This window comes from Lycium barbarum, chromosome 10, assembly GCF_019175385.1.
Source record: "Lycium barbarum isolate Lr01 chromosome 10, ASM1917538v2, whole genome shotgun sequence".
Lineage (NCBI taxonomy): Eukaryota > Viridiplantae > Streptophyta > Magnoliopsida > Solanales > Solanaceae > Lycium > Lycium barbarum.
The window spans coordinates 76,045,170-76,071,006 of NC_083346.1; the positions used below are offsets into that span (position 1 = coordinate 76,045,170).

The window sequence follows — 25,837 nt, forward strand, 5'->3', positions numbered from 1 at the left end:
CAACAGGTTGGAGGGTATTTCGATTAAAAATCTCGATTTGAAATCGTTATACCCACCAAACGAAACTCGGTTATGGCCTAAAGTCCAAAAGTTTGAAAATGAGAGTGAAGTCTGAGTAACCTAAAGCCCCAAAATCCCAAATGTGCAAAATAATGGAAAATTGGTTCTTTATTTGATTGAAATGGAAAACGCAAAACCAAAACAAGTTCTGATACCTGTCAACTATTGGTAACTGATGCAGGGCCGTAAACATGTCGACGGCACCGTCGACAGGTTCGACGGTCCGTCAAAGTGCATCGACGGTCTGCAGACAGAGAGGATCAGAGAACTAAAACTGAATTTTTTTTTTTTTTTGCATTGAAACTAACTGTGTTGATTTCACTTGTACGAATTGACTAGATTGTGGTTTTTGATGATTACAGGTATGGCGCCACCCAAGTTGACAACCACCCGAGGGGGTGGCTCGAGGCAAACTCAAAGATCAACGGGTCGAGGAGGCCAAGTGGCCAACCCACACTTAGAGACGAGAGGTCGGATGACGAGCCTGAGGTTATGCTCGTGAAGAAGAACAGGGCTGCTACTCCCCCATAGAATAGGCAAGTCACAATACCGACTCCTACACCTCCCAGTCTGAGGAGGAGGAATCATCTATATCTGGGTCCGGTGATAGATCCGAGGAGGAGGGATCAGAGGCTGCATATAGAGATGCCTCACCTGCCGCACGAGCACAGTCTACTGAGGATGTTTCTTAGTCCTCTCAAGCACATTCTAGATCCCAGACCCGTCAGAGCTCACAGCCTGGTGATGATGAGGCTGATACTGATACTGATGCTGAGGCGGCTAGGGCTCGGGAACTTAGAAGCAAGAGGCTTGAGGATCGTTTCACTGTTGAGGGTGCCAGGCAAATGTATGAATATGGCATTGAATCTAAAGGTGACGACACTCAGCATGAGAACCGCACCATAAATGAGAAGCGGCGGATCAGTTTTGAGGGGCTAGAGATCTTACCCAGGGCCAGGGAGCTCATTCGCCACTATCAGTTAGAGTTCATGCGAGAGCCACCTGGGGAGTATTACCCGATCTTTTTTCGCAAGATATATGCCGTATATGGGGCTTTGATCAGAAAATTTAGAAAGAAGCTTCAGAAATTGAGGAAGATACCGCCTCTGAGCGAGGTTGAGACTAGAGGGGTAAGTGTTGATATATCTGCCTAGGCTATCAACAGAGTATATTTAGGTAATAACTACACCACCCCGAGGCAGATGATTGAGCTTGAAGACAAGTTGCGGAGGTGCAAGGAACAGTCCGTCAGGGACTGGGTATCTACAGTAGTAGGTCGCCCGACCAAAAGAGCCGAGTGTACTAATTTGAAGAATCGGATAAAGAAGAAGTGGTTTACTCTAGAGGGGTTTTAGTGGAGCGTGGTGCAGTTGCGACTTCTCCCCACTCAGGCCGATAATGCTCTTACGGTTGACAGGCAGGTTGTTGTAGCCTCATTGATGTCTAAATATCCGATTGATTTCAGGGCATTGGCTAGTACGGAGATACGATTGAGGGCTTCCCATCCCAACACTTCCCTGATATTTCCATTCCTGATTACAGAGCTTGTTCGGAGGTCACAAGTGCGGTTTATAGATGATATTGACCACCGGATTACAGCTTCGTCGGTTTATTCGATAAAAAAAAAAAAAACAAGAATGAGGCCGTTGATGAGAGCCAAGGGGAAGCGGATGGGTTCCCAGTGGCACTTGGAAGGGTACCCCTACCGCAGGAGCCTGTTCATCCCGGGGTCGTGAGTGACTCTACACTAGAGTTACCCGCCACTGCTGCCCCTATTATTGAGACTGTCCAGGCTGCAGATTCTGAGACTCCAGCTGCTGATGTTGTTGATGATTCCGTTGAGACTCAAACTACTATTTCTGACCCATAGACTTCGGCTCCACCGCCTCCGAGTTCAGTCCCACAGTCAGCGAGTCCAGCTGCACAGCCCCAGGGTACTGCTAGAGTTAATCCATATACCTTCTCAATGGACAACTTTAGGAAATTTTCAAAACAAGCGGCTACAGCGGACCAGTAGTCAAAGATCATAGTAAACCAGCTGGATGATTATGTGAGGACGAGAGTGGAGAAGGCATTAGATCCTGTGAGGATGACACTGTCCGCTCAGTTAGATGGATTTGAACTGAGATTGACTGCATTGGAGATGGCTCGCCCGACCACTTCCACAAATGCTTTGAGGGCAGAGTTAGAGCAGATTAAGGATAATGTTGCATTATTGAAGGCCCGTGATTTGAGCCTAGTAGCAGCACCACCGTCTGTTGCGGAGGATATTGAAGAGGAGCTTCCAGTGATGCAGTTAGTTGTGCCTACCGCATCAGGTGGTCGGGGGAAGAGAAAGAGAGTGGCCCGTGATGAGGAGGAGGTGCGAGAGAGCACTCACACTAGGGGCTCGAGTATAGAGGAGCAGTAGGTGGTAGAGGCCATTCAGAGATTGCTCATGGAGAATGTCCAGTTTGGGACTAGGGGAGCCACCTCGAGCAGTGCTCCCAGTGGTGAGACATTGCCACCACCCCTTCCTACTCCAGTGCCAGTGCCTACGGGCACCACTACTGATGTTGCTACAGAAACTGTTGTTGGTACGGTTGCACCACCTGATGCCTCGCAGACCGATGAGTCGCGAGATGAGGATCGCGCCTAGTGCGCCACAGGTATTACTACTCCCTGGTATTACTTTTTTTGCATTGGGTACATTGCAGACTTTTTCAGTTGAGGGTGGGAGTATTTGATGTATCATATATGTGTTTAGGACCCCCTCGACTTTACTTTGCCATGGTTCTTTTCCTGAGGGGTTTATTTCTTGTTGAACCTGGAATGTTTAGGTCATGTTTAGATAAAGTTGAGTATTGTTGACTTATGTGGTGGTGGTTTGATTAACTTAAGGCTGTCTTATTTTGATTTTGAGAAACAAAGTACTCCTCTCCGAATTTTGTGAAAAGATGGACTTGGTTGTTTAATTGACATGCATGCTTCCTTGTGTGACATTAAGATTATTGGGTTACCTTGTGTGTGGAATTTTAGCGGGGAGACTAGTGTGTTGACAATTCTGATGCCATGTGTTGTGAGGTTTTGTAGATACATTCTCTAGTTTTGTATGTGATCTAGAACTTGCCTGGTTAGTCGTGCCTGTATTTTGAAGATAAATGAAGTTGTGAAATGATCTTAGGCTTTGTTTGTGTTACGAAACCCCTCTTTAGCCTTAATATAAGCCTACCCATAGATTAATATCCCTTGTTAACCATTTTGAGCCTGAAAACCTGTCTTTGATTAGCCGTAACAAGCCGATACCCGTTCTTAATATCCATCTCTTTTTGCACCCGGTCCCTCCTTGGCACTAAAATAAGAAGATTGAGGCTAAAATCCTAAGTTGGGGGTGATAGGTGGACTAAGGAGAATATGAGGCATAAGCCTAAAGTGGGGTTGAAGTAAAGTGCCTAGTTAAAAGACATCGGTGAGATAAGTGTAAAAAAAAAAAAACAGCAACCAAAGAAAAAAAAATTGTGTGGAGAAGTAGAATCACAATAAAACCACACCAAGGCAACAAAAAGAAAGAAGGGAAGAAACAAAAGGCAAAAAGGGTAAAAGAGAAGAATAAGATGTAGTGTTCAAGGAGGGTGAGTCACTGTTATCCAAATATCTATCCTACCCATCCCTAAGCCTACATTACAACCTTGAAAAAGTCCTAGAGTGATCACAGCCGAACTGTCCAAAGTCGAGGGCGCTGAAAATAAGGGCAAGTCTATGGTATTTGCATGTATAGCTAGAGAATTTCTTTGTGAGTGTGAGTGTTTCTCTTCTCCTTTAAATTCTGTCCCATTCTGTGTGTACATGTATGTTGGAGCATTCTTTGATCTTTATGAGGGCATTAGAATTTGTTCAGTGACTGGTTCCCCGTGAGTCTTGATTCGTGTGCGCTATGGTTTCTGTGATAACTAGATGTCATAAATTGAAGCCTCATGGTTAGTTGCAACGAGTCCTTGATTGGTTTTGTCTTTATTAGGGGGAGAGTCATTGTGACACACTTAATATATCGGAAGTTAATTACCACAACCACTGTAGATATCTTTGCTTTGTGATATCGAGACATTTGTAGATTGAGTCTGTTAGTTGACTTGTTTGAGGACAAATAAAGACTTTAAGTTAGGAGTGTTGATGTGCATGGAATTTAAGCACATCTAATGCTTTTTAACTCTAAGTTTTACTTGTTTTTGAGAAAGTTTGGGTTAGTTTGATGTGTTTTGTGTGTTGTGCAGGTATTTTGAAGTTAGAATGCTCGGAAAGCGAAAAAACGAGGAAAAGAAACAATCTGTTCTGATAAGCATAAAGACGGACCGTCAACATGCTCGACGGCCCGTCGATTTGTCTTGTCAATAAGTTCCTGCGAAGTGACAATTCATCATAACATCATCAGATCGTTGACTTGCACCGTCGACATGATCGACGGTCTGTCGAAGTGCTTCGACGGTAAAGTTCCTGCAAAGTGATAAAAGTATACTCAGATCGTCGAGTTGGTTGTCAAGCATGTCGACGACCGTCGAAGTGCAAAGATGACCCGTCGAAGTGCAAGCTGAGATGGAACAGGACTGGGATTGATTATTCTGAGTTTTGACTTGTATAAATACCTGTTTAGATTTTATTTTTCAGACATCTGGAGTTTTAGACTTGTAGTAATTACTTTTGAGTTGTTATTTTGATGATTTCCAGACAATTACATTCATTACTTTCAAGTTTTATTCGTAAGTTCAATACAATAATTCAATTATGAAATCTTTAATCCTTTATTGTTTTCTTGTTGCCATGAGTAGCTAAACACCTTTACTAAGGTTGTGAACCCAAGGATGGGTGTGTTGTGATTGAGGATCGTGAAAGATATACGCATAATGGATTGTTAGGGTTTATTTGTTCTTCGTTTTCATCATATAGTTAGTGGCTGCAAACATTAGCTAACGCCTTAAACTTTAGTTTATTTGGGAAAATAGCTAGGGTTAGGTAAGAACAAATAACAAGAACTCAGGGCTTTAAACCTTGTTTAATAAATTCAATTAGGAATAAGAGGAATTTACTTGGCATAATTAACCGTTCTTCATGCATACTTTCTTATCTTTGGAAAAAGCATAGAAAGAAATAATCTTTTCTTATTGGGAAATAGTTCAGGTTAAGTGCATCCATACTAACAGTCCATTAGAAGTATATCAAGATCGATACCCATGATCATACACTTTATCTGATGGGGATACAACCTTGGTTCTTTTTACCTATATATTTACAACTTTAAATTTTCGATCACTTTAAATTAGTCCACAAACCAAATCAACTATAAAACCCTTTTCTGGAATACACCAGGACCACAAGATTAGTACAATACTTGTTTAGTAAACTTTTCACACCATATTCTCTGCGGGATTTGACCCCAACCTTATTGGGTTACTATATTTGACAACGTCCGCGTTATACCATTAATAGGTGTAATTTGAGCATATCAGGTATCAACACTAGGTGGACACAAATTGATTTTACAAGAAGAATCAAGATGGTCATCAATAGGATCAACTAGTGTTGGATCACCCATATCAACTACATTGTCAACAATCAATGAAGATCTAAGCTCAACACATGTTAAAGATTCATTAAGCTCACATAAGGCTAAGCTATCACTCACACTCAAGTCAACATGCTCACTCACAAGATTTGGAGTGTTAAGATTAGTTATTTTACCTTGAAGTGCATAGAAAGTATCTTCTTTACTGTGGTTCTCAACTTGGGAGCCCATTTGCTCCTTCGGGAAACTCTCAACTAGCTCATGATCTTTCAAAGTTTGAGTTCATTATTTGGTTTGCTTCCAAGAATACCTGCACCATCATTAGAACAACTAGAGAATAAAGACAAGTTAAAGGGGTTAGAATGGGGTTGTGACAACTCCCCCATATCACTCTTCACAACCTCTCCCTTTTCCATTCTAGAGTTGTCACTTTTCACTCCCTTACTCCTCTCAATCTTTTCTCTCTCAATTTCGTGAGAGTTAGGACAAGTGCCAAGTACTTCGTTGCAAGGGTTAAGGAAACCCTCCACTTCAATCCTCTCTTTCACTTCACAAGACTTAGACTTCTTCACCTTTATTTGTTGTTTCTTGCATAAGCGTTCCATCATTAGGTGAATCTCTTCTAAATTCTTCTTCAACCATTGTGGGATTTCGGGACCACTCTTCATAGTACGGGGTTCATTTACAATTGCTTCATCTTTAGGAAGTACGGGTGGAAAGAAAGGTCTCCATTGTTTGTCCACTACATACTTGTACCATTCTCGCTCATATGAAATCTTATGTTCTTAGAACCAAGGATTCCCAAACACAAGTGACAATTGTCTGGTGGAAGTACATCATACCAAAACTCCTCTTGGTATTTTCCATGGGTAAAGACCACTCTTGCACTCCTATCAACCAAGTAGCCTCTTTGATCATAGTAAGGGCCTTGTTTCATCACACACTCTATTCCTAATGTCTCAACCACTTGAGGGGAAAAGTATTGTCGTAGCTACAATCATCCAATGCAAGGACATACTCCACACTACCAAGTAAGTTCACCTTTGTCTCAAGAATTAGCCTCTTCGGGTCATTTCTCACTTGAGACCTTACATTTCTTCTACTTTCATCACCTTTCAATACTTCACTCCTCCTACCTTCAACATCATCACCATACTGAGAACATGGTACCTTCGTTTTAGGATAAGAAGCTTGATTTATTGTATTTCTTGAAGTAGGAAATGTATACCCTCTACTTTTTCTGGGACGACTCCTACTTGGTCCAACCCACACATTTATACCACTTCGCTTGGAATAGGAAGTATCACAATTCAATGGACGTGAATAGACACTGTAAGATTCTTCACAATTATCATGTTCAACATTACTATCTTCATAGACATAGTCACCACAAAGCGCATAACCATAAGGTTCATATTCATCACAACTTCCTAATTCATGCAAGTCTTCACCAATTGGTTCATAACGTATGTGTAAGGAAGGAATATACCTCAAGTCGCCCCCATGTCCATGTTGTGTAACATGAGGCTCTTCATAGCTCTCGTCTTCACTATATGACTCTTCATAGAACTCTTCTACTCTTTCTTCGTCTTCATAAGACCTATGAGATCCACTCATTCCACATTCACTTCCGAAGTAGTACTCTTCACCATCATATCGACCATAGTCATAAGTCACATGATCTCCTTCATAGCCTTTTTCACTATCATAGTCATGTCCTCCATCGCTAGAGGCATAACTCTCCAAATCATCACCACAAGATTCTGAAGCTATGGATGACATGATTTCTTATCTCTCCTCTCCTTATGACTTCCTTTCTTGTACCTACAAAACGAGCAAACAAGATTAGTAGTAAAGTTCCTCACGTCACTCGTTTTTGCATTAAGTTTACTACTCAACCTAAAGCTTCTTCCAAAGTTGGAAATGAACTGGTAATCCAAATGAATTCACAGGTTGCTAATCTTTGTGGAAGAATAGATTTTTGTTTAGATGAAAGAAGGACGACTCAAAGCAAACGGGCAAGAGCCAATAAAGTTTCAACGAGATAAAAGAGAAAATCTTGAAAGAAATTAGCACGAAATGAAATTTTGACTCAAAGAACTAGTTAACAACAAGTAAGATCGATTACTAGTTGTTAATAAGTTGGAAGAATTAAAGAAAATAGATAAGGAAAGATTCAAATAGTATTGGACACTTAGAAAAATATTTGGAACATTTTTTGATGTTCAGATGTTGCTCATGCGTCGCGGGTGTAGCAGGCAAATATATGCCTCTGAAAGTGTAGTGCACACCCTCCGAAAAAAATTTATCTCGCATGTTGAGCGCGCGACGCGGGCTCGGCACCTGACTAGTCCACACGTGTTAGGCGTGCAACGCACGTGCGACACACGGATCCCTATACCCGATTCCTCAAACTTTGGGCCGGATTTTTTTGAATTTTGCTGATGTATTAGGCCCACTCAACCTAGGATCTTTCCCTTTTGGGCTGAAAAAACAACTTTTCACAACTTGGGTGAATTTCTTTGGATCGAACTCCCTTTTTGGTCTTCTTCTTCACTATGAAGATATGAATATGCTCAAGAACATGAAGAACACCCACAATCCAATTCACCTCCAAATCAACTTATTTTTCCTTCAAATTTCTAATCTAGACTCCCTTTCACCTAGAGAACAAAGCCCAATAAGAATTAACCTTCAATTTAACCTCAAACACCAAACCCACATTTGAGTTCTTCAAAACCTTCAAGTTCAACAATGGTGATTGAACCAAATCTCAACCAAATCGCCTCAAACTTCGTATCTAGATGTTTTTCACCTCAATAAGCTCAAATCTAACTTCAAAAACGTCCAAATCAAACCACAACTTCAATTTTCGATTACTTATTTTTTTTGGAATTTTCGTTTTTTTTTTTTTTTTTTTTTTGAGATTTTCAAAATTCGAACCTAGGATTGAGGATGGTAGAAACAATACTCTAGCCTAAGCTCTGATACCAAATGATAAGAATCCGGCTTGTGGAAGACACGGATTCAACAAACAAATACGCGAAAATTAAAATAAGAAAAAATTGGGGGTGAGAATTGAAGAAATTGGGATGAGAATAGAGGGATAGAAGCAAGACTCAATCAGGATTGGATTTATGGGCAAACTTGGATATATGAAATCCAAACCCTCCCAATTGAATTCAACCTAAAAGAACCTATACTATTTGAAATCAAGGCAAGAGAAATTCAATTGAACTTCACAAATGAACAACTCTTCATGAAATCAATGGAAAATAAATTCAATAGCCAACAATGGACTCCACCATGATTAACTATCACTAGTCCCTAGATTAGCACTATACTAACTCTACCAAACAATCTATCACTCATTTGGAGTTTTCAGGTCAACATTATTCAAAAGCTAAGTAAATGAAATGGCTAGGTATAATATTTATACTAAGAGGCTAAAAAGACTAACTAGTTATTACAAAAATGCCCTTAATGAGGGTCTTGTTTGGTATCTTTTTTAGGGGTATTTCAAAAATAGCCCCCTCATGATCTTCATCTTCCAAACACCAATTGTCTTGCAATTGTAGCCCAAATTACATCCCTAGCCTTGAATTTGGGATCTTGGTCAAGATTTGCATTGTATAGCCACAATTTGAACTTTTAGCATTTTGCACTCCTAGCCACCATCATTCCATTCCATCTCATCTTCACTCTACGCGACCAAGCAACCACACACCATATGATCTTCTATGAAGCTCCTCAAAGGTCTCCAACGCCTCTCTTTGCATCATCATGGCTCGTAAGGCTTGGGATTCTTTAGCTTGACCTCGGGTGAAGGATCTTGAATCATGTGTGCTCCTTGGGATCATATTAGTCTTTGTGGAGTTCTAATTCTATATATTTAATTAAATTTATTCATATGCTCAAAAAATCCAGGAATCAGATTAGACGTCCATTATAATCTTTTCAACTCTAGTAGATTTTACTGAATTTACTCTAAAAATCGTAGTGTGAGATTCGAGTGAACTTTAACTTTCTCGAGATTGAAGTCCAGCAAGGAATACTGGACTTTCACAATTTTAAGGTATGAACTTCGGGATTGTATTCCCTGTTTCAATTATTCAATCTTAAATATATTTTTATTTCGACACTCAACGTCCAGAATCTCTCTTTCGACCTCCATTACTATGTTTCATTATTAAAAGTTCAGGCTCAAGAAGATTTCATTGGCTTTACCCAAAAATCAAAGACGGAAAAAATTAACTAGCACAAAATATACAAAAAATGCCACAACAAAATATAACTAAAATATTGCACGAATACATTTGATGTGAAACTTGAAGCGATAAAGAACAATGACAGACGAGATGAAAAAAAGATAAAGACTCGACTGAAAATCTTAAAAGTATAATGAAACATTTGAGCTATACTAATTCTTATGCACGTGTATTCTTGTTTATTCTCACGTATTATTCAAAACTACTCTGTTCTTATTTCCAATAAGATCCTAGGGCTTGATCTCATATCGGATAACCATGGTGCTTTCTTTACATCGTCGCTATCACTACAAGGAGCGCTTCTTGCTCTCCTTATTTAACTAATTGGAACTTAGATAAAGGCAACTTAATTTAAAAAAAAATTATAAGATGCGGAGGCCAATTTAAATTGGACTTAAATAAAGAGGAAAGTGTGGAAAGAATTGGTTCATTTATCAAAATAATAGAGTCTTATTTATTGTTGCTTCATCCCTCTTTGTCAATAATGAACTTCAAGGACAGTTGAAGTTCCTAATGAACTTACACATATAAGCTTTTCTTTTATAAAAGTTGTGTCCCTCTAAAACTTACATACTTAAAAACATACAAAAAAGGTAAAATAGGACTATATGCCGATATTTGCTTGGCATAGGTCAACTGGACTCACGTTTAAAAATATTATTAAAGGCACATAAACTAAAATATGAACTAAGTTCAAAATAATTTTATCATACTACCAACAAAACCGTAAGAAGATAAAACATAAGTCAATTCCCTAAGATTTATTTTGATTTGAAATCCATAGAAATCTAAGAAATAACATTGAATAACACAACGGAATGAAAGAGAAAATCAGTGAAACAAAGTGGTCAGAGAATGCATTTTAGGGGTGTGCAGAAACCGGTTTATCCAATAAACCGAACCAATAAAAACGCTATTAGTTTATCGATATTGGGTTATCGGTTCGGTTTTTGGTTTTAAGGATTTGGCTAATGGTTAAACCGATAATCCAATAAGCTTATATAAAAACTACATTTTTATCGGTAATTATATATTAGTTTTTTTAAATATTAATTTGTAAATACAAACCCTATTTCTAAATGACTTACCATAATTAATATTCTCTGAGTTCTAATTAATATTCTCTCAATTCCCAAATCTCATACGAAGTGACAAAATTAATATTCTCTCAGTTCTAATTAATATTCTCTCAATTCCCAACTCTCATACGAAGTTACAAATGATGCCTCTCTGCCTCTCTCTCTGACTTCTCAAACGAAACTAGGGTTTGGAGTTCTCTCAATTTCAGGTTATACGGTTGAATTGTTTCAGCCTTTCAGGTACTTCCGACACCTTATTTAGTTATTTCCTTTATTCTATCACTTCAATTGTGAAATATGACTGAATGCAAGAGTGGGAATCAACTCGGTGGACCGCAACTTGGTGATTGTGATCGTTAAAAGCATGATATATCAAAGTTTCCTTATAAATATCTCACAGTATGGCCATAAGACACAGTAACAAAAGCTTTTGAAGTTTTGGGCCTCTTGGCTGTTGAAAATTTAGGAACAAATTTAATCAAAGATTTAAATAAGAACTCATGAATTGTCATTTGGAAAAACTTTCATCGGGCTCTGCTCATACTCTGTATGGTGATTTCACTACACCAATGGTCATTTGAAAGAGCATTTTTTTATTGGTTAAACTGAAAATCGAACCGTTAAAGACCAAAAATCGATAAATCGAAAACCGACAACGAATATCTTATCGGTTCGGTTTTGGTTTAGCATATTTACAAACCGAAAACCAATAAACCAAACCGGTAATTCATAAAAACGAACCGAACCGGCCGATAAGCACCCCTAATGCATTTTCACAAGACTGGGTTACGCCTGAATATCCAAAAACAATTACAATATTCGATGTACTTGATAAAAAAATGCATCCTAACCAAGTATTTGTACCCTCCACATCACCGAAAATGTCCATGTCATATTTAACTCAATAATTGAATTACCCAAACTCTGAATAACTCTACCAAAGTTATAAACATTATTAGGACCAAATTCTCTTGTCCCACCAGTTTGGTATTTCATATAGCCACCAAAATGAACCTTCGAAGACCATCATTAGATTTGTGATTCTCATCATTAGGAACCTAAATAACCAGAATAACTCATTAAAGGGATAACTTTCCAGCCCTCTACATTAACCCTATGCATAGTATCAAACTCATTATTTAATAATCCATGAATTTGCTCATTTATATCAAAATTTGTATACTGAGCCACATTAGCAATCAAAATAGAGTAATTAACAAGGAAAGAGGCAGAAAAACTCACAGAAAATCCTACATGCGGATTTCAAAAACAAAAGAAAATACGGGTGAAATTTTGAAAAGAAACTAAAAGCATAGGCCAGCATAGTAAAACAAGAGGCAAAATACAAAACTGAAATATACTACATTTATGGAAGAAGGCTTAACAGATGAGTATATCAGCCATAAAACAGAGGCAGCTCCTGGCGTAAATCTGTTAGGGGTCGTTTGGTATGATGGATAAGCAAAAATAGTCCTGGGATAAAAATTTAGTACCATCTTATCCCACATTTGGTTGGGATAATATCACAGGATAACTAATCCCGAAATTAGTTATCCTGGTATTAAAGTGTTATTTTATCCCACATAGAGGGTGGAATAACAATCCCGGGATAACTTGTTCCCCAACCAAACGAGCCCTTAGGCTTTAGGTTTATTTGATTTAGTGTTGGTTTTATTTCTTTAAGATATTAAACAGATCTTCGAGTAAATAATTATACATGAAATAATTATTATTTTTTTGTCAATGATCGATCGTATAGAAAACATTCAGCTTCTTTTGGACTTACAATCGACTATGTTGAATAACTAATTTATTATATATGTATTCACAAGCTTAAAGTAAATAATGGAGTATAATTTCATGCTTTCATCCAACTTGTCAAAAACTGCTTCGATGTTTTTTTCTTTAAGACCATTAGTATAATATGCAAGTTAAACGTTAACAATAAATTACTGTACAAAAAAAATCTATTTACTATCCTAGAAAAATTCTGTCCTGTAGGAATAGAATAAGTAGAAGCAGGGTAAGGGTGAGAACATGTTATTATACTAACAAAATGAAATAGAAAAGACAAACGATCTCTAACATGATTATCAAGAACCATAAGTAATAAAATCTCACGCTTGAGGACATCAAAAATTATCAAGAGGGAATAGAAACACTAATGAAGCAAAAGATAAAATGGCGGCGATGGGATTTACTACACCTTATAAGTGGGAGTTAAGCATCTCTCCGTCAACATGTTACACATGTCTGCTTCATAGAATTCTAATTATATAATATATATTTTTTTTCAATTGTAGTAAACACACATGAGGATAAGTCAATTAAGATATCCATATTGCAAAAAATCATACCAAATGATTAGAGAGAACAGTCTTATTTGAAGCATTACCATATTCTCCTTCCCCTCCATGCTCTTCAGCTTGTCCAAACCTCTTCCTGCATTGAGCTTCACAAATAATTGTCTTAATTGGAGTCCAGTCTCTAACAATCATAAATTATTCTACATTACAGATTTTCGCTTTGTGAGTGGTTGTGACTGTTCGGAAGCGTAGTCTTGGGGACTCTTCGCTAAGCAACGTTACACTGTTTTTTGTAAAGGTTTGGTTGGATATTTTAGGAAAAAATAAATAGGATAATAAGGTTTTAAAAAAGGGTATTTAGGTAATTTAACTTTCAAGATAGGGAGTTCATGCTTTTAATATAATATAGATATAGTTTAGCATTTAAAGGGTAAAAACATCATTTTACCACTTTAACGGTGCCATGTCAATTCTTCCAATACATTTGAAACGTTCCCTATACAAAAAGTTGCACGGATTATCCTTCATATGGACTGGTCTTTAACTTTTACCCTACTTCTTATTTGATGAAATTTGTGGGCCAAAATACCCTTATTCGCTAGTCTATGAAATCAGATATTCGGGTTCAAACCCCAGCAAAGCAAAAAAAAAAAAAAACAATTTCGCAAGGCAGAATTTTCTAGCAAATTATGCCTATTCAGGCAAAAGTTATGCTTTAAGGACTAACTTCTTTAGAATCCTACAGTATTATGCTGGAAAAGGGGTAAACAAGGCAGACATAGTTCTGTAGGATAACTTAATTTCTACAGAACTATACCTTAGGGCATAACTCTATCCCGAATAGACATAGTTTGCTTTGAAACCTTGCCTTACAATTTTTTTTTTATTCTGCTGGGATGGATGTGCGGGCATAACAGGAGAGATAGGATTCAGAATGAAGTGATTCGGGATAAGGTAGGTGTGGCCCCTGTGGTGGATAAGATGCGGGAAGGGAGGTTGAGGTGGTTCGGCCACGTGCAGCGGAGATGCGCTGATGCGCCAGTGAGGAGGTGTAAGAGGATGGCAGTGGTGGGCCTGAAGAGAGGGAGGGGTAGGCCAAAGAAGGCATGGGGAGAGGTGATTCGGCAGGACATGACATTACTCCATCTTACCGAGGACATGACCGGTGATAGGAGTATTTTTATCCTGCTTCTATGTGTTGGTCTTGTCTATCTTTGCTATTTTATCATGACTTCGTTGCTTTTGCTATTTCTCATTTTCACATTGTTTTAATTTTCTTGTCCGTATCTGACTCTTTTCCCTTGTTTTCTTTTGAGCCGAGGGTCTTTTAGAAACAACCTCTCTACCTTCCAAGGTGGGGATAAGGTCTGCGTACACTTTACCCTCCCCAGACCCCACATTGTGGGATCCAACTGGGTATGTTGTTGTTGTACTGGGTTTCTACACAAGTTAGGCCTAAAGGCATAACTTCTACCCGAATAGCCATAATTTGCTATAAAATTCTGCCTTGCATTTTTCTTATACTCTACCGAACCAGAATTTCAGGGATATTTTCGGCCACTTAAAGTGCCAAAGGACAAAAATTAAAGACCAGCAATTTGCGGGACAAAATTTAAAACCACTCCCGAAATAGGACATTTGTGCGAATGACCTTCATGGCTATACACTAATAGCAAGCCCCAAAGGTGGCAAATCCACCGAATTTTTCAATAAATAACCCATAACCCACTTTTTCACAGTTTAAAAATGAGTTGAATCCAAATTATATATCACTCACTCAACCCGTTTAAATATGGACAGGTTAGCAAATTATTGAAAAATGGATACACTTTGCCAGTACTAGATAAGGAGGATTAACAAATTATATAGTTTTTGTTGATATGGAGGATCAACAAATTTCCTGGAACTCTTTGTATCAATAATATCCATAGGAAGAGTCATTCTTTTAGAGTTTTTTGCTAAAATTATCCCTTATGATGGGGTAAGTCTAATTTTGTCCTTCAAATATAACCCTGAACACCATTTGTCCCTTAAGTTTGCAAAACTTGAGCATATATCGTCCCTCAAATATAACATGAGCATCATTTTTCCTTTAAGTTTGCAAACTTGAGCACATATAGTCTTAACTAACATAAATCACCTACAACACAGTTAAAACTAATGTTAAATTCACCTTTTTTTTATTTCTCACCCGGTGTCCAATATCCGCATTGGAGCCCGACTAAATTCATTTACTTACACGTGCAGTGGCGAAGCTAGAAATTTTGGTAAGGTTGTTCAAATGTTGACGAGTATATAATTTTTTTTCGATGAATGAGTACAATGAAAAATTTTCAACACAATCACTGCACACCCGCCTAAAAATTTATGGTCCATTTGATTTCGCAAGTTATTCTTGATAAATTTCATTGCTAGAAAACTCTTACGGTGATTACAGTATCAAATGACAGCAACAACAAACAACAACAACAACAACAACAACAACAACAACAACAACAACAACAACAAACAACAACATACCCAGTGTACGTAATCCCACAAGTGGAAAACAACAAGGAGCATTCCGAGAATGTTACAAAGCGAAAGATAACGACTAATTAATTTTCTTTGCAAAAAAAAAGAGAGAGAGAGAGAGAGAGAGAACAAAGTTGAATAATTAAAATGTTCACAGGAGCAATTTAAAAAAAAAAAATAAGTGGTAGCTAACTTGCTATTAGATCTCGTTGTCTTCTTTTTAACAATACATCTTCTTCTTTTCGAGGAAATAAGAAGGAAAGAAGAAAGACTAAAGAAGCTTCAACAAATGAGTCCAACGTAACTCCAAACCAACATAGGAATAAACCAAATGCAAAATCATAACTCAAATACAAATAAGTTTAGTCGGAACATGTAAGAAAATAAGTGCAAAGACAAATCAACCAAGTAGCTTCAGACATTGTTTGTATGTTTTCTTATAAAGAAAGAAGATGACCAGCGTTTGATGCTAGCTTTAAACCGTGACTTTTAGGTAAAATTGAACACCCTTTACCTCTAAACTATCTATCTCAATTATTTTAAGGGTGTTCAAAATTTAATTTATATCCAGTTAACTATAATATCTAATTCATATACTAATATCATTTTCTAGCCAAGGGTGTGCAGGTGACCAACCTTGGCCATGAGTGGCTCCGCCACTTGTAATAACCCATATATTTTTTAGGCTTAGTTGGTAATTTAAATAAAAGAAGGAAATAAAAAGAAAAGAAAAAAAATAGAAAAGAAGTAATTTAGTGGGCCAAGCCCAAAAAGGAAAAGGAAAAAAAAAACAGATATAAAGGATTCAGCATAAGACGTGAAACAGGAAAAAGAAACTGAAGTAAAAACTAGAAAACAGAGAAGGGGAAAAACCAGTGAAAGAAAGAAAAGAGAGGGAGAAAAAGAGAAGAAAAGAGAGGATAAAAATAAGAACTTTCACTCCAAATCATCAAGGTAATTAATCTAGTATTTTATTTAAGTTTATTACATAATTAGGGGTGAATTGTTTTGATGAAAACATGGGGATATTTTGAGGAATTGAGAAAATTTAGCTCTAGGATTATTCAACCAAAATCATTGTTTTGAAAGGGCAAATAGCGTCAGATTTTAGACTTCTATATATCGTTGGAATCCTCTCGTTAAGGCCTTTCTAAAAACACAAGTCTTGTCGGGTTTTGAACACATTGACCAGAGGGCGTTTTCGTCCTTTAAAATTTGACTTTAACCGTTTAAGCCTCTAAAAATATAGAAGTGGTTTACCCTAAGGGTTTTGACCATTCTAAATCCATTTTTGTATAGTTTGAGGCAATACGGAGACTCGAGAACGCAATTTTAATTTATTAGGAAGTGTGCTTGAATTGTGAATTTGAGGTAAGTGAGACTTTAAGCTTTGGGTACTTGCTTTTCAAAACCCGTTTTAAAAATATGTTTTGTCTGTCTGGTTCATGTATTGGGGCGAGCGTGTGCTTGGCAGAATCGGTGGTCCTTAAGGCCAACCGCATATACTTTATTTTCAAATAATCCAAAACTCTCTTTATAAATTATTTTGTGATGTGATATAGCTGTGAGTCATGATATTGGGGCATTGTGTATGCTTCCCTTAGCATTGTGTATGCTTTTTATTATATTGGGGCATTGTGTATGCTTCCCTTAGCATTGTGTATGCTTCTTAATTATATTGGGGCATTGTGTATGCTTCTCTTAGCATTGTGTATGCTTCTTGATTATATTGGGGCATTGTGTATGCGTCCCTTAGCATTGTGTATGCTTCCTGATATATTTGGCACATTGTGTATGTTGTCGTGGATTCATAGTGTTGACTAATTCTTTAACTGCCACTTATGACGGTTCGTAGTGTAAATTGTGTTGAGATATATAATATATTTGATAAGCAGTGGTTTGGACCTTGGTTGCTATTATATAATGATATATTCATGTGCATAATATTTTTGTGCTTGTTGTGTGTTTGTATTTTCTAACACTTGTTCCAGGGGTATTTGAAGTGGCGAGTCGAGGATCTTACTAGGTTATATTTATGTATAACTCACTCCTTACCTGCATGTCCATGCAGATACTGTCGTTGAGAACGAGGCTGGTAATTGAAGACTTCGTGAGTGGATTCTGTTGCTAAGGTGAGCCACCGCATTGTTCGTGGAGGCATCCATTTCAGCTTTATCTAGTTTATTTCTAGTTGTTTATTTTATTTTGGATTTACATGCCCGACACTCAAACTCATATAACTCTGTTAGATGCTCCATGGTCTTAGCGTGGGATGTGGGCTAGAGATTATTTTTATCTTAGCGTTGGTTGGTTTTCATAAATCGATTATGGATTTGGTTGGCGACTATTTCGCATTTTTATCATTAATAACGTTGTTGGACCTGCACTTATTTTCTTTAAGTGCTTTTGTAAATGATTAAGAGTATGATATATGGTTCGCCTGGCGGGTGGTATCTGCTGGGTGCCAATCACGTCTAGCGGGAATTTTGGGATGTGACAAAGTTGGTATCAGAGCCTAGGCTTTAAGTCCCGTGTCATGGAGCAGTGTTTAGTAGAGTCTTGTTCATGGGTAAGTAGGCGCCCATACTTATGACCTTGAGGCTACTGGACATCTAGGAAGTTTTCCCTTCTTTCATTCCTTGTTCGTGCGTGAGTTGAATCAAGTTTAACCTTGTAATATTTATTTCGCAGATGGCTAAGAAACGCGCATCTTCATCTGCTAAACGTGGTGCTGGACAGAGTGCTACCCGCGGTGGTAGACAAGCTAGTGCTCATCAAACTAGAGCTCAGACTAGGACTCAGGCCACTCCTCAGCCTGAAGTTGTGAATGGGGGTCAGCCCCGAGTTGCGTCAGAGCAAGTGCAGGAACAAGTGGTTCAGAACATTCCACCGGCACCAGCTGCTGCCCCTACTATTGCTATGCCCGCAGATGTGGTGACCAGATTATTGAATGTGTTAGAGGCATTGGCGCCTAATCATGGTGGAATTCCGGGTCCTCAGGCTACTTCACAAGCACAAGCTCAAGTTCAGTTAAATGTTGCAGCTAATCAGACGCCTCAGTTGGCCCCTCAACAGGTTGTCCAGTCTGCAGGGCAATCTAAGGAGTTTAAGAATTTCATGGATCTTAAGCCACCAGAGTTTGATGCTTCACCAACTTCTATTGAACCTCAGAAGTTCATTGATCGTTGTGAAAAGATATTGACTACGTTGGGGCTGAAGGAGACTCGTGGTGTGGAATTTGCCACTTTCTTATTCTCAAGCTCTGCAGAGTCTTGGTGGATTTCGATTCAGAGAGGTAGACAAGCAGGGTTACCACCTATTACTTGGTCAGAATTTTTAGCACTGTTTAAGGACAGGTTTATTCCATTAAGCAAGCAAGATGACATGAGACATCAGTTCAATAATCTGCGGCAGGGAACTATGACCATTACAGAATATGAGGCCAAGTTTACAAATTTATCCAGGTATGTACCTTATTTGGTAAAGGATCCGAGAGAGAAGGTGAGACGATTTGTGGATGGACTTAAGCATCGCTTCGTGGTCCTGTGGTACGAGATGTGCGATATGGTACCTATTCAGATGTAGTTGAAACTGCTCTCCGTTACGAGTCCTATATAGAGATGGACAAAGTTGAGCGTGAAAGCAAAAAGCCACGTAACGCAGGTGGGTTTAGTGGTGCTCCATCTGGGGGCAAGAGTGGTTTTTATCGTGGGCAGTCCAGACCTACTCAGTCAGAATCAGTGGTGCAGTCTTCTAGTGGTTATTCAGCTAGACAGGGCCAGCAGCAGATGCAGAGGAAGGGTAATAGCTCATATCAGTCAGGTTATCATCCGAGGTGTTCTAACTATGGTAGAAATCACAGTGGTCGTTGCTTTGGAGCAGATGGGGCTTGTTTTACTTGTGGTGAAAAGGGGCATATTGCTAAATACTGTCCTAAAGGAAATTCTGGTGCTAGTCGAGCTACTACACAGCCGCAAGGAACTACTATAGCTACACAGGGTCAGATTCAGCCAGCTAAGACCACTCCACATGGTGCTCGTGGACAGGGACGACAGGGTGCACAGGTTGCTCAAGGAGGGGGAGGACCGCCGAGAGTTTTTGCTATGACCAAACAGGATGTCTAGGCATCTAATGCAGTAGTCACAGGTATTATTACTATTGGTTCTCATGGTGCATATGCTCTTATTGATCCCGGTTCTACGTATTCGTATGTATCTCCTTCTTTTGCTAGATTCTTAGAACGGGGAGTTGAGTCTATTAATGTGTCATATGTAGTAGAAACCCCAGTGGGGGAGAGTATATTAGTGGATAGAGTTTACAAAGATTGTGTGATATCTGTTCAGGCCAGGGACACCGTAGTTGATCTATGTGTGTTACCGATGTCCGCCTTCGATGTGATTATGGGCATGGATTGGTTGGCATCATGTTATGCATCAGTTGATTGCTATGCTAAGCTTATACGTTTTAATTTTCCTGGAGAACCTTTAGTGTGGAAAGGCATGACTCCTGTGACTCAAGGAAAAATAATATCTTATGTAAAGGCACGCCGAATGATTAACCATGGGTGTTTGGGTTCTATTGCCACCGTTCATGATGCTCGAGCGGAGAATGTTACCATTGATAGTGTCCCTGTTGTTCGCGAATTTGTGGATGTTTTTCCTGAAGATTTACCCGGCCTACCCCCGATGAGAGAAATCGAGTTCAGCATTGATTTAGCTCCAGGGACTCAACCTATCTCTATTCCTCCATATCGTATGGATCCAGCTGAGTTGAGAGAATTGAAGGCTCAACTCCAAGAGTTACTTGACAAGGGGTTCATTAGGCCTAGTGTATCGCCTTGGGGTGCACCTGTGTTATTTATGAAGAAGAAAGATGGCACGATGAGAATGTGCATTGACTACAGGCAACTGAACAAGGCGACTATCAAGAATAAGTATCTATTGCCTCGTATTGATGATTTGTTTGATCAGCTACATGGTGCTACTCATTTTTCCAAAATCGACTTGAGATCAGGTTATCATCAGCTGAGAATCAAGACTGGGGACATCTCCAAGACAGCTTTTCGGACAAGATATGGGCACTTCGAATGTTTGGTGATGTCATTCGGGCTGACTAATGCCCCCGCAGCATTTATGGACCTCATGAACAGGGTATTCAAGCCATACTTAGACCATTTTGTGATTGTGTTCATTGATGATATTTTGGTCTACTCTCGAAGTGAGGCTGAGCATGGACAACACTTGAGAGTTGTGCTACAGACACTTAAGGAACGAAAGTTTTATGCCAAGTTCTCAAAATGTGAGTTCTAGTTGAGCACAACTTCCTTTTTAGGACACGTGGTGTCCCCAGATGGGATTCAAGTTGATCCAAAGAAAATTGAAGCAGTTCGAGATTGGCCTCAACCAACTACTCCCACAGAGATACGCAGTTTCATGGGACTAGCTGGATATTACAAAAGGTTTGTGGAGGGTTTCTCGAAGATAGCTGCTCCATTGACACGTTTAACTCAAAAAGGTGTGGTATTCCAGTGGTCAGATGAATGTTCAGAAAGCTTTCAGAAATTAAAGATTGCATTGACTACGACACCGATTTTGACCTTACCTACTGATGAGGGTGGTTTCACTATTTATTGTGATGCATCTCGAGTCGGGTTGGGTTGTGCCTTGATGCAGAATGGTAAAGTGGTAGCTTATGCGTCTCGACAGCTAAAGAAACATGAGAAGAATTATCCAACTCATGACTTAGAATTGGCCGCAGTTGTATTTGCACTTAACATCTGGCGTCACTATCTTTATGGTGAGCCGTGTGAAATCTATACTGATCACAAGAGTTTGCAATACATATTCAAGCAAAGAGATCTGAATTTGAGACAGCGACGGTGGTTAGAGTTACTTAAAGATTATGATCTTAATATTTTGTATCATCCTGGTAAGGCGAATGTGGTGGCAGACGCCTTGAGTAGAAAGTCTATGGGCAGCTTGGCCCGATTCACTCCTGAAGAATGACCTATGGCTAAGGATATTCAGGCATTAGCCAACCGCGGAGTTCGGATTGATCATACAGTACAGGGCAGGTTACTTGCAGTTATGGTGGCACAATCGTCCTTAGTGGGGCAGGTCAAGGCTTGCTAATATGAAGATCCCCGTCTTGCTAGACTGCGAGATCGAGTGCAAAATGGGGGCGTTAAGTCATTCTCTATTGATGGCGAAGGCGTGTTACGTGGTCATGGTAGACTGTGTATTCCTATGGTGGGTAATGCGAAACAACTAATTCTTGAAGAGGCTCATAGCTCGCGATACTCCATCCACCCAGGTGCTACGAAGATGTACCAAGACTTGCGTGGATTATATTGGTCGAAAGGTATGAAGGCTGATATTTTGAAACATGTGACAAGTTGCTTAAATTGTCAGCAGGTCAAATATGAACATCAAAAACCCGGCGGAGTAATGCAAAACTTGATTATCCCAGAGTGGAAGTGGGAAAGGATTACGATGGATTTCGTAGTTGGTTTGCCGAATACTTTCAAGAAACATGACTCAGTCTGGGTGATTGCGGATAGACTCACCAAATCCGCTCATTTTATACCAGTTCGGGTTACTCATACCGCAGAGCAGTTAGCAAATATTTACCTCCGTGAGATAGTACGACTTCATGGTGTGCCTATTTCTATAATATCTTATCGAGGTGCATAATTTACTGCTGAGTTTTGGAAGTCTTTTCAGAAGTCGTTGAGTTCACAGGTCGAGTTGAGTACAACTTTTCATCCACAAACTGATGGACAGTCTGAGCGAGTTATTCAGATTTTAGAGGACATGCTTAGAGCTTGCGCGATTGATTTTGGTGGTCATTGGGACGATCAGTTTCCTTTGGCAGAGTTTGCTTATAATAACAGCTACCAATCGAGTATACATATGGCGCCGTTTGAGGCTCTATATGGTCGCAGGTGTCGTTCACCAATTGGATGGTTCGAACCGGGCGAAGCACAACTATTCGGACCAGATTTGGTGCAGCAAGCCTTGGAAAAAGTTGCATTGATACGAGAACGGCTTCGGACAGCACAAAGCAGACAAAAATCCTATGCAGATAAGAAAGTACGTGATATGGAGTTCATGAAGGGGGAAAAAGTCTTTCTAAAAGTATCCCCTATGAAAGGAGTTATGAGATTCAATCGGAAAGGTAAGTTAAGTCCTAGGTACATTGGTCTTTATGAGATTTTGGATCGAATTGGGTTGGTGGCATATAGACTTGCTTTACCTCCGAGATTGTCTGTTGTTCATCCTGTATTTCACGTGTCTATGCTAAGACGATATGTCGGTGATGCTAGCCATAAGATTCAACCAGAGGATGTGGAGCTCGATGAAAATTTGACTTATGATTAGGGGCCGATATCTATTCTGGATAGGCAAGTGCGACAATTGAGGTCGAAGAAGGTAGCTTCAGTCAAAGTGTTGTGGTGTAATCATCCAACCGAGGAGGCTACTTGGGAGTCTGAGACGGATATGCGAGATAAATATCCTCATTTATTTGACGCGACAGGAATGATCTAGATCCGTTCGAGGAAGAACGTCATTTTAAGTGGTGGAGAATGTAATAACCCATATATTTTTTAGGCTTAGTTGGTAATTTAAATAAAAGAAGGAAATAAAAAGAAAAGAAAAAAAATAGAAAAGAAGTAATTTAGTGGGCCAAGCCCAAAAAGGAAAAGGAAAAAAAAAACAAAAACAGATATAAAGGATTCAGCATAAGACGTGAAACAGGAAAAAGAAACTGAAGTAAAAACCAAAAAACAGAGAAGGGGAAAAACCAGTGAAAGAAAGAAAAGAGAGGGAGAAAAAGAGAAGAAAAGAGAGGATAAAAATAAGAACTTTCACTCCAAATCATCAAGGTAATTACTCTAGTCTTTTATTTAAGTTTATTACATAATTAGGGGTGAGTTTTTTTGATGAAAACATGGGGATATTTTGAGGAATTGAGAAAATTTAGCTCTAGGGTTCTTTAACCAAAATCATTGATTTGAAAGGGCAAATAACGTCAGATTTTAGACTTCTATATATCATTGGAATCCTCTCGTTAAGGCCTTTCTGAAAACATAAGTCTTGTCGGGTTTTGAACATATTGACCAGAGGGCGTTTTCGTCCTTTAAAATTTGACTTTAATCGTTTAAGCCTCTAAAAATATAGAAGTGGTTTACCTTAAGGGTTTTGACCATTCTAAATCCATTATTGTGTAGTTTGAGGCAATACGGAGACTCGAGAACACAGTTTTGATTTATTGGGAAGTGTGCTTGAATTGTGAATTTGAGGTAAGTGAGACTTTAAGCTTTGGGTACTTGCTTTTCAAAACCCGCTTTAAAAATATGTTTTGTCTGCCAGGTCCATGTGTTGGGGCGAGCGTGTGCTTGGCAGAATCGGTGGTCCTTAAGGCCAACCGCATATACTTTATTTTCAAATAATCCAAAACTCTCTTTATAAATTATTTTGTGATGTGATATAGCTGTGAGCCATGATATTGGGGCATTGTGTATGCTTCCCTTAGCATTGTGTATGCTTTTTGATTATATTGGGGCATTGTGTATGCTTCCCTTAGCATTGTGTATGCTTCTTGATTATATTGGGGCATTGTGTATGCTTCTCTTAGCATTGTGTATGCTTCTTGATTATATTGGGGCATTGTGTATGCTTCCTGATATATTTGGCACATTGTGTATGTTGCCGTGGATTCATAGTGTTAGACTAATTCTTTAACTGCCACTTATGACGGTTCGTAGTGTAAATTGTGTTGAGATATATAATATATTTGATAAACAGTGGTTTGGACCTTGGTTGCTATTATATAATGATATATTCATGTGCATAATATTTTTGTGCTTATTGTGTGTTTGTATTTTCTAACACTTGTTCCAGGGGTATTTGAAGTGGCGGGTCGAGGATCTTACTGGGTTATATTTATGTATAACTCACTCCTTACCTGCATGTCCATGCAGATACTGTCGTTGAGAACGAGGCTGGTAATTGAAGACTTCGTGAGTGGATTCTGTTGCTGAGGTGAGCCACCGCATTGTTCGTGGAGGTAGCCATTTCAGCTTTATCTAGTTTATTTCTAGTTGTTTCTTTTATTTTGGGTTTACATGCCCGACACTCAAACTCATATAACTCTGTTAGATGCTCCATGATCTTAGCGTAGGATGTGGGCTAGAGATTCTTTTTATCTTAGCGTTGATTAGTTTTCATAAATCGATTATGGATTTGTTGGCGACTATTTCCCATTTTTATCATTAATAACGTTGTTGGACCTGCACTTATTTTCTTTAAGTGCTTTTGTAAATGATTAAGAGTATGATATATGGTTCGCCTGACGGGTGGTGTCTGCTAGGTGCCAATCACGTCTAGCGGGAATTTTGGGATGTGACACTACTGTACACGTGAACCGTTAAAAAAAAAAAATCTGCTTTTTTTCCCCCCTAAAAATAACCTAGTTCTGTTTCACCCCAATTAGTCAGTTCTCATTTTCCATTAACTATTTCGGGTGAAACGGAGCAAGGCTATTTTTAACGGGGGAAAAACAACATTATTTTTTAAAAATGGTTTCACGTGTAAGTAAATAAATTTAATCGAACATCAATGCAAATACCAGACACCGGATGAAAAAAAAAATGAACTTAACGTTAGTTTTAACTATGCTGTGGGAGATTTATATTAGTCAAGGTTATATGGGCTCAAGCTTTATAAACTTAAAGGACTAATGATGCTCAGGTTATATTTGAGTAACTATATGTACTCAAGTTTTGCAAATTTAAGGGACAAATGGTGCTCTGGCTTACATTTAGGCCTCATTTGTTTCCATTAAGATTAAGACGTCTGAATCTAAATACGCATCTGAATATTAAGATGTGCATCAAGATTAAGAGTTCTGAATCTGAATATACATCTGAATATTAAGATGTTGTCCATAGATCTGAACACTGAATGATTAAGACTGTTTGTTTTCAATATCTGAATATGTAAAATTTATCTTTTAAAACATACTAAATATAAAATTCAAATAAAATTAGGAATTAAGCATTATATCAATAAG

The 25,837-nt window shown here is 38.7% G+C and overlaps 2 protein-coding genes across 4 annotated transcripts in view; one reads left to right on the forward strand and one right to left on the reverse strand.

Moving 5' to 3' along the window:
• Positions 1-13,066: 13,066 nt before the first annotated feature.
• Positions 13,067-25,837, reverse strand: part of LOC132613667 (DNA mismatch repair protein MLH1) — a 45,626-nt gene continuing 32,855 nt past the window's right edge. Inside the window, exon 16 of one of the 3 annotated variants that reach the window (XR_009572051.1) lies at positions 13,067-13,395. The gene's annotated coding sequence lies outside the window, so the exon portion shown is untranslated. The remainder of the gene's footprint in view (positions 13,396-25,837) is intronic. The other 2 variants (XR_009572052.1, XR_009572050.1) reach the window with 2 other exon arrangements.
• LOC132613056 (cold shock domain-containing protein 3-like) lies at positions 19,384-19,887 on the forward strand. Its single transcript, XM_060327115.1, has one exon. The coding sequence runs from the start codon at positions 19,384-19,386 to the stop codon at positions 19,885-19,887; it is 504 nt and encodes a 167-aa protein (XP_060183098.1).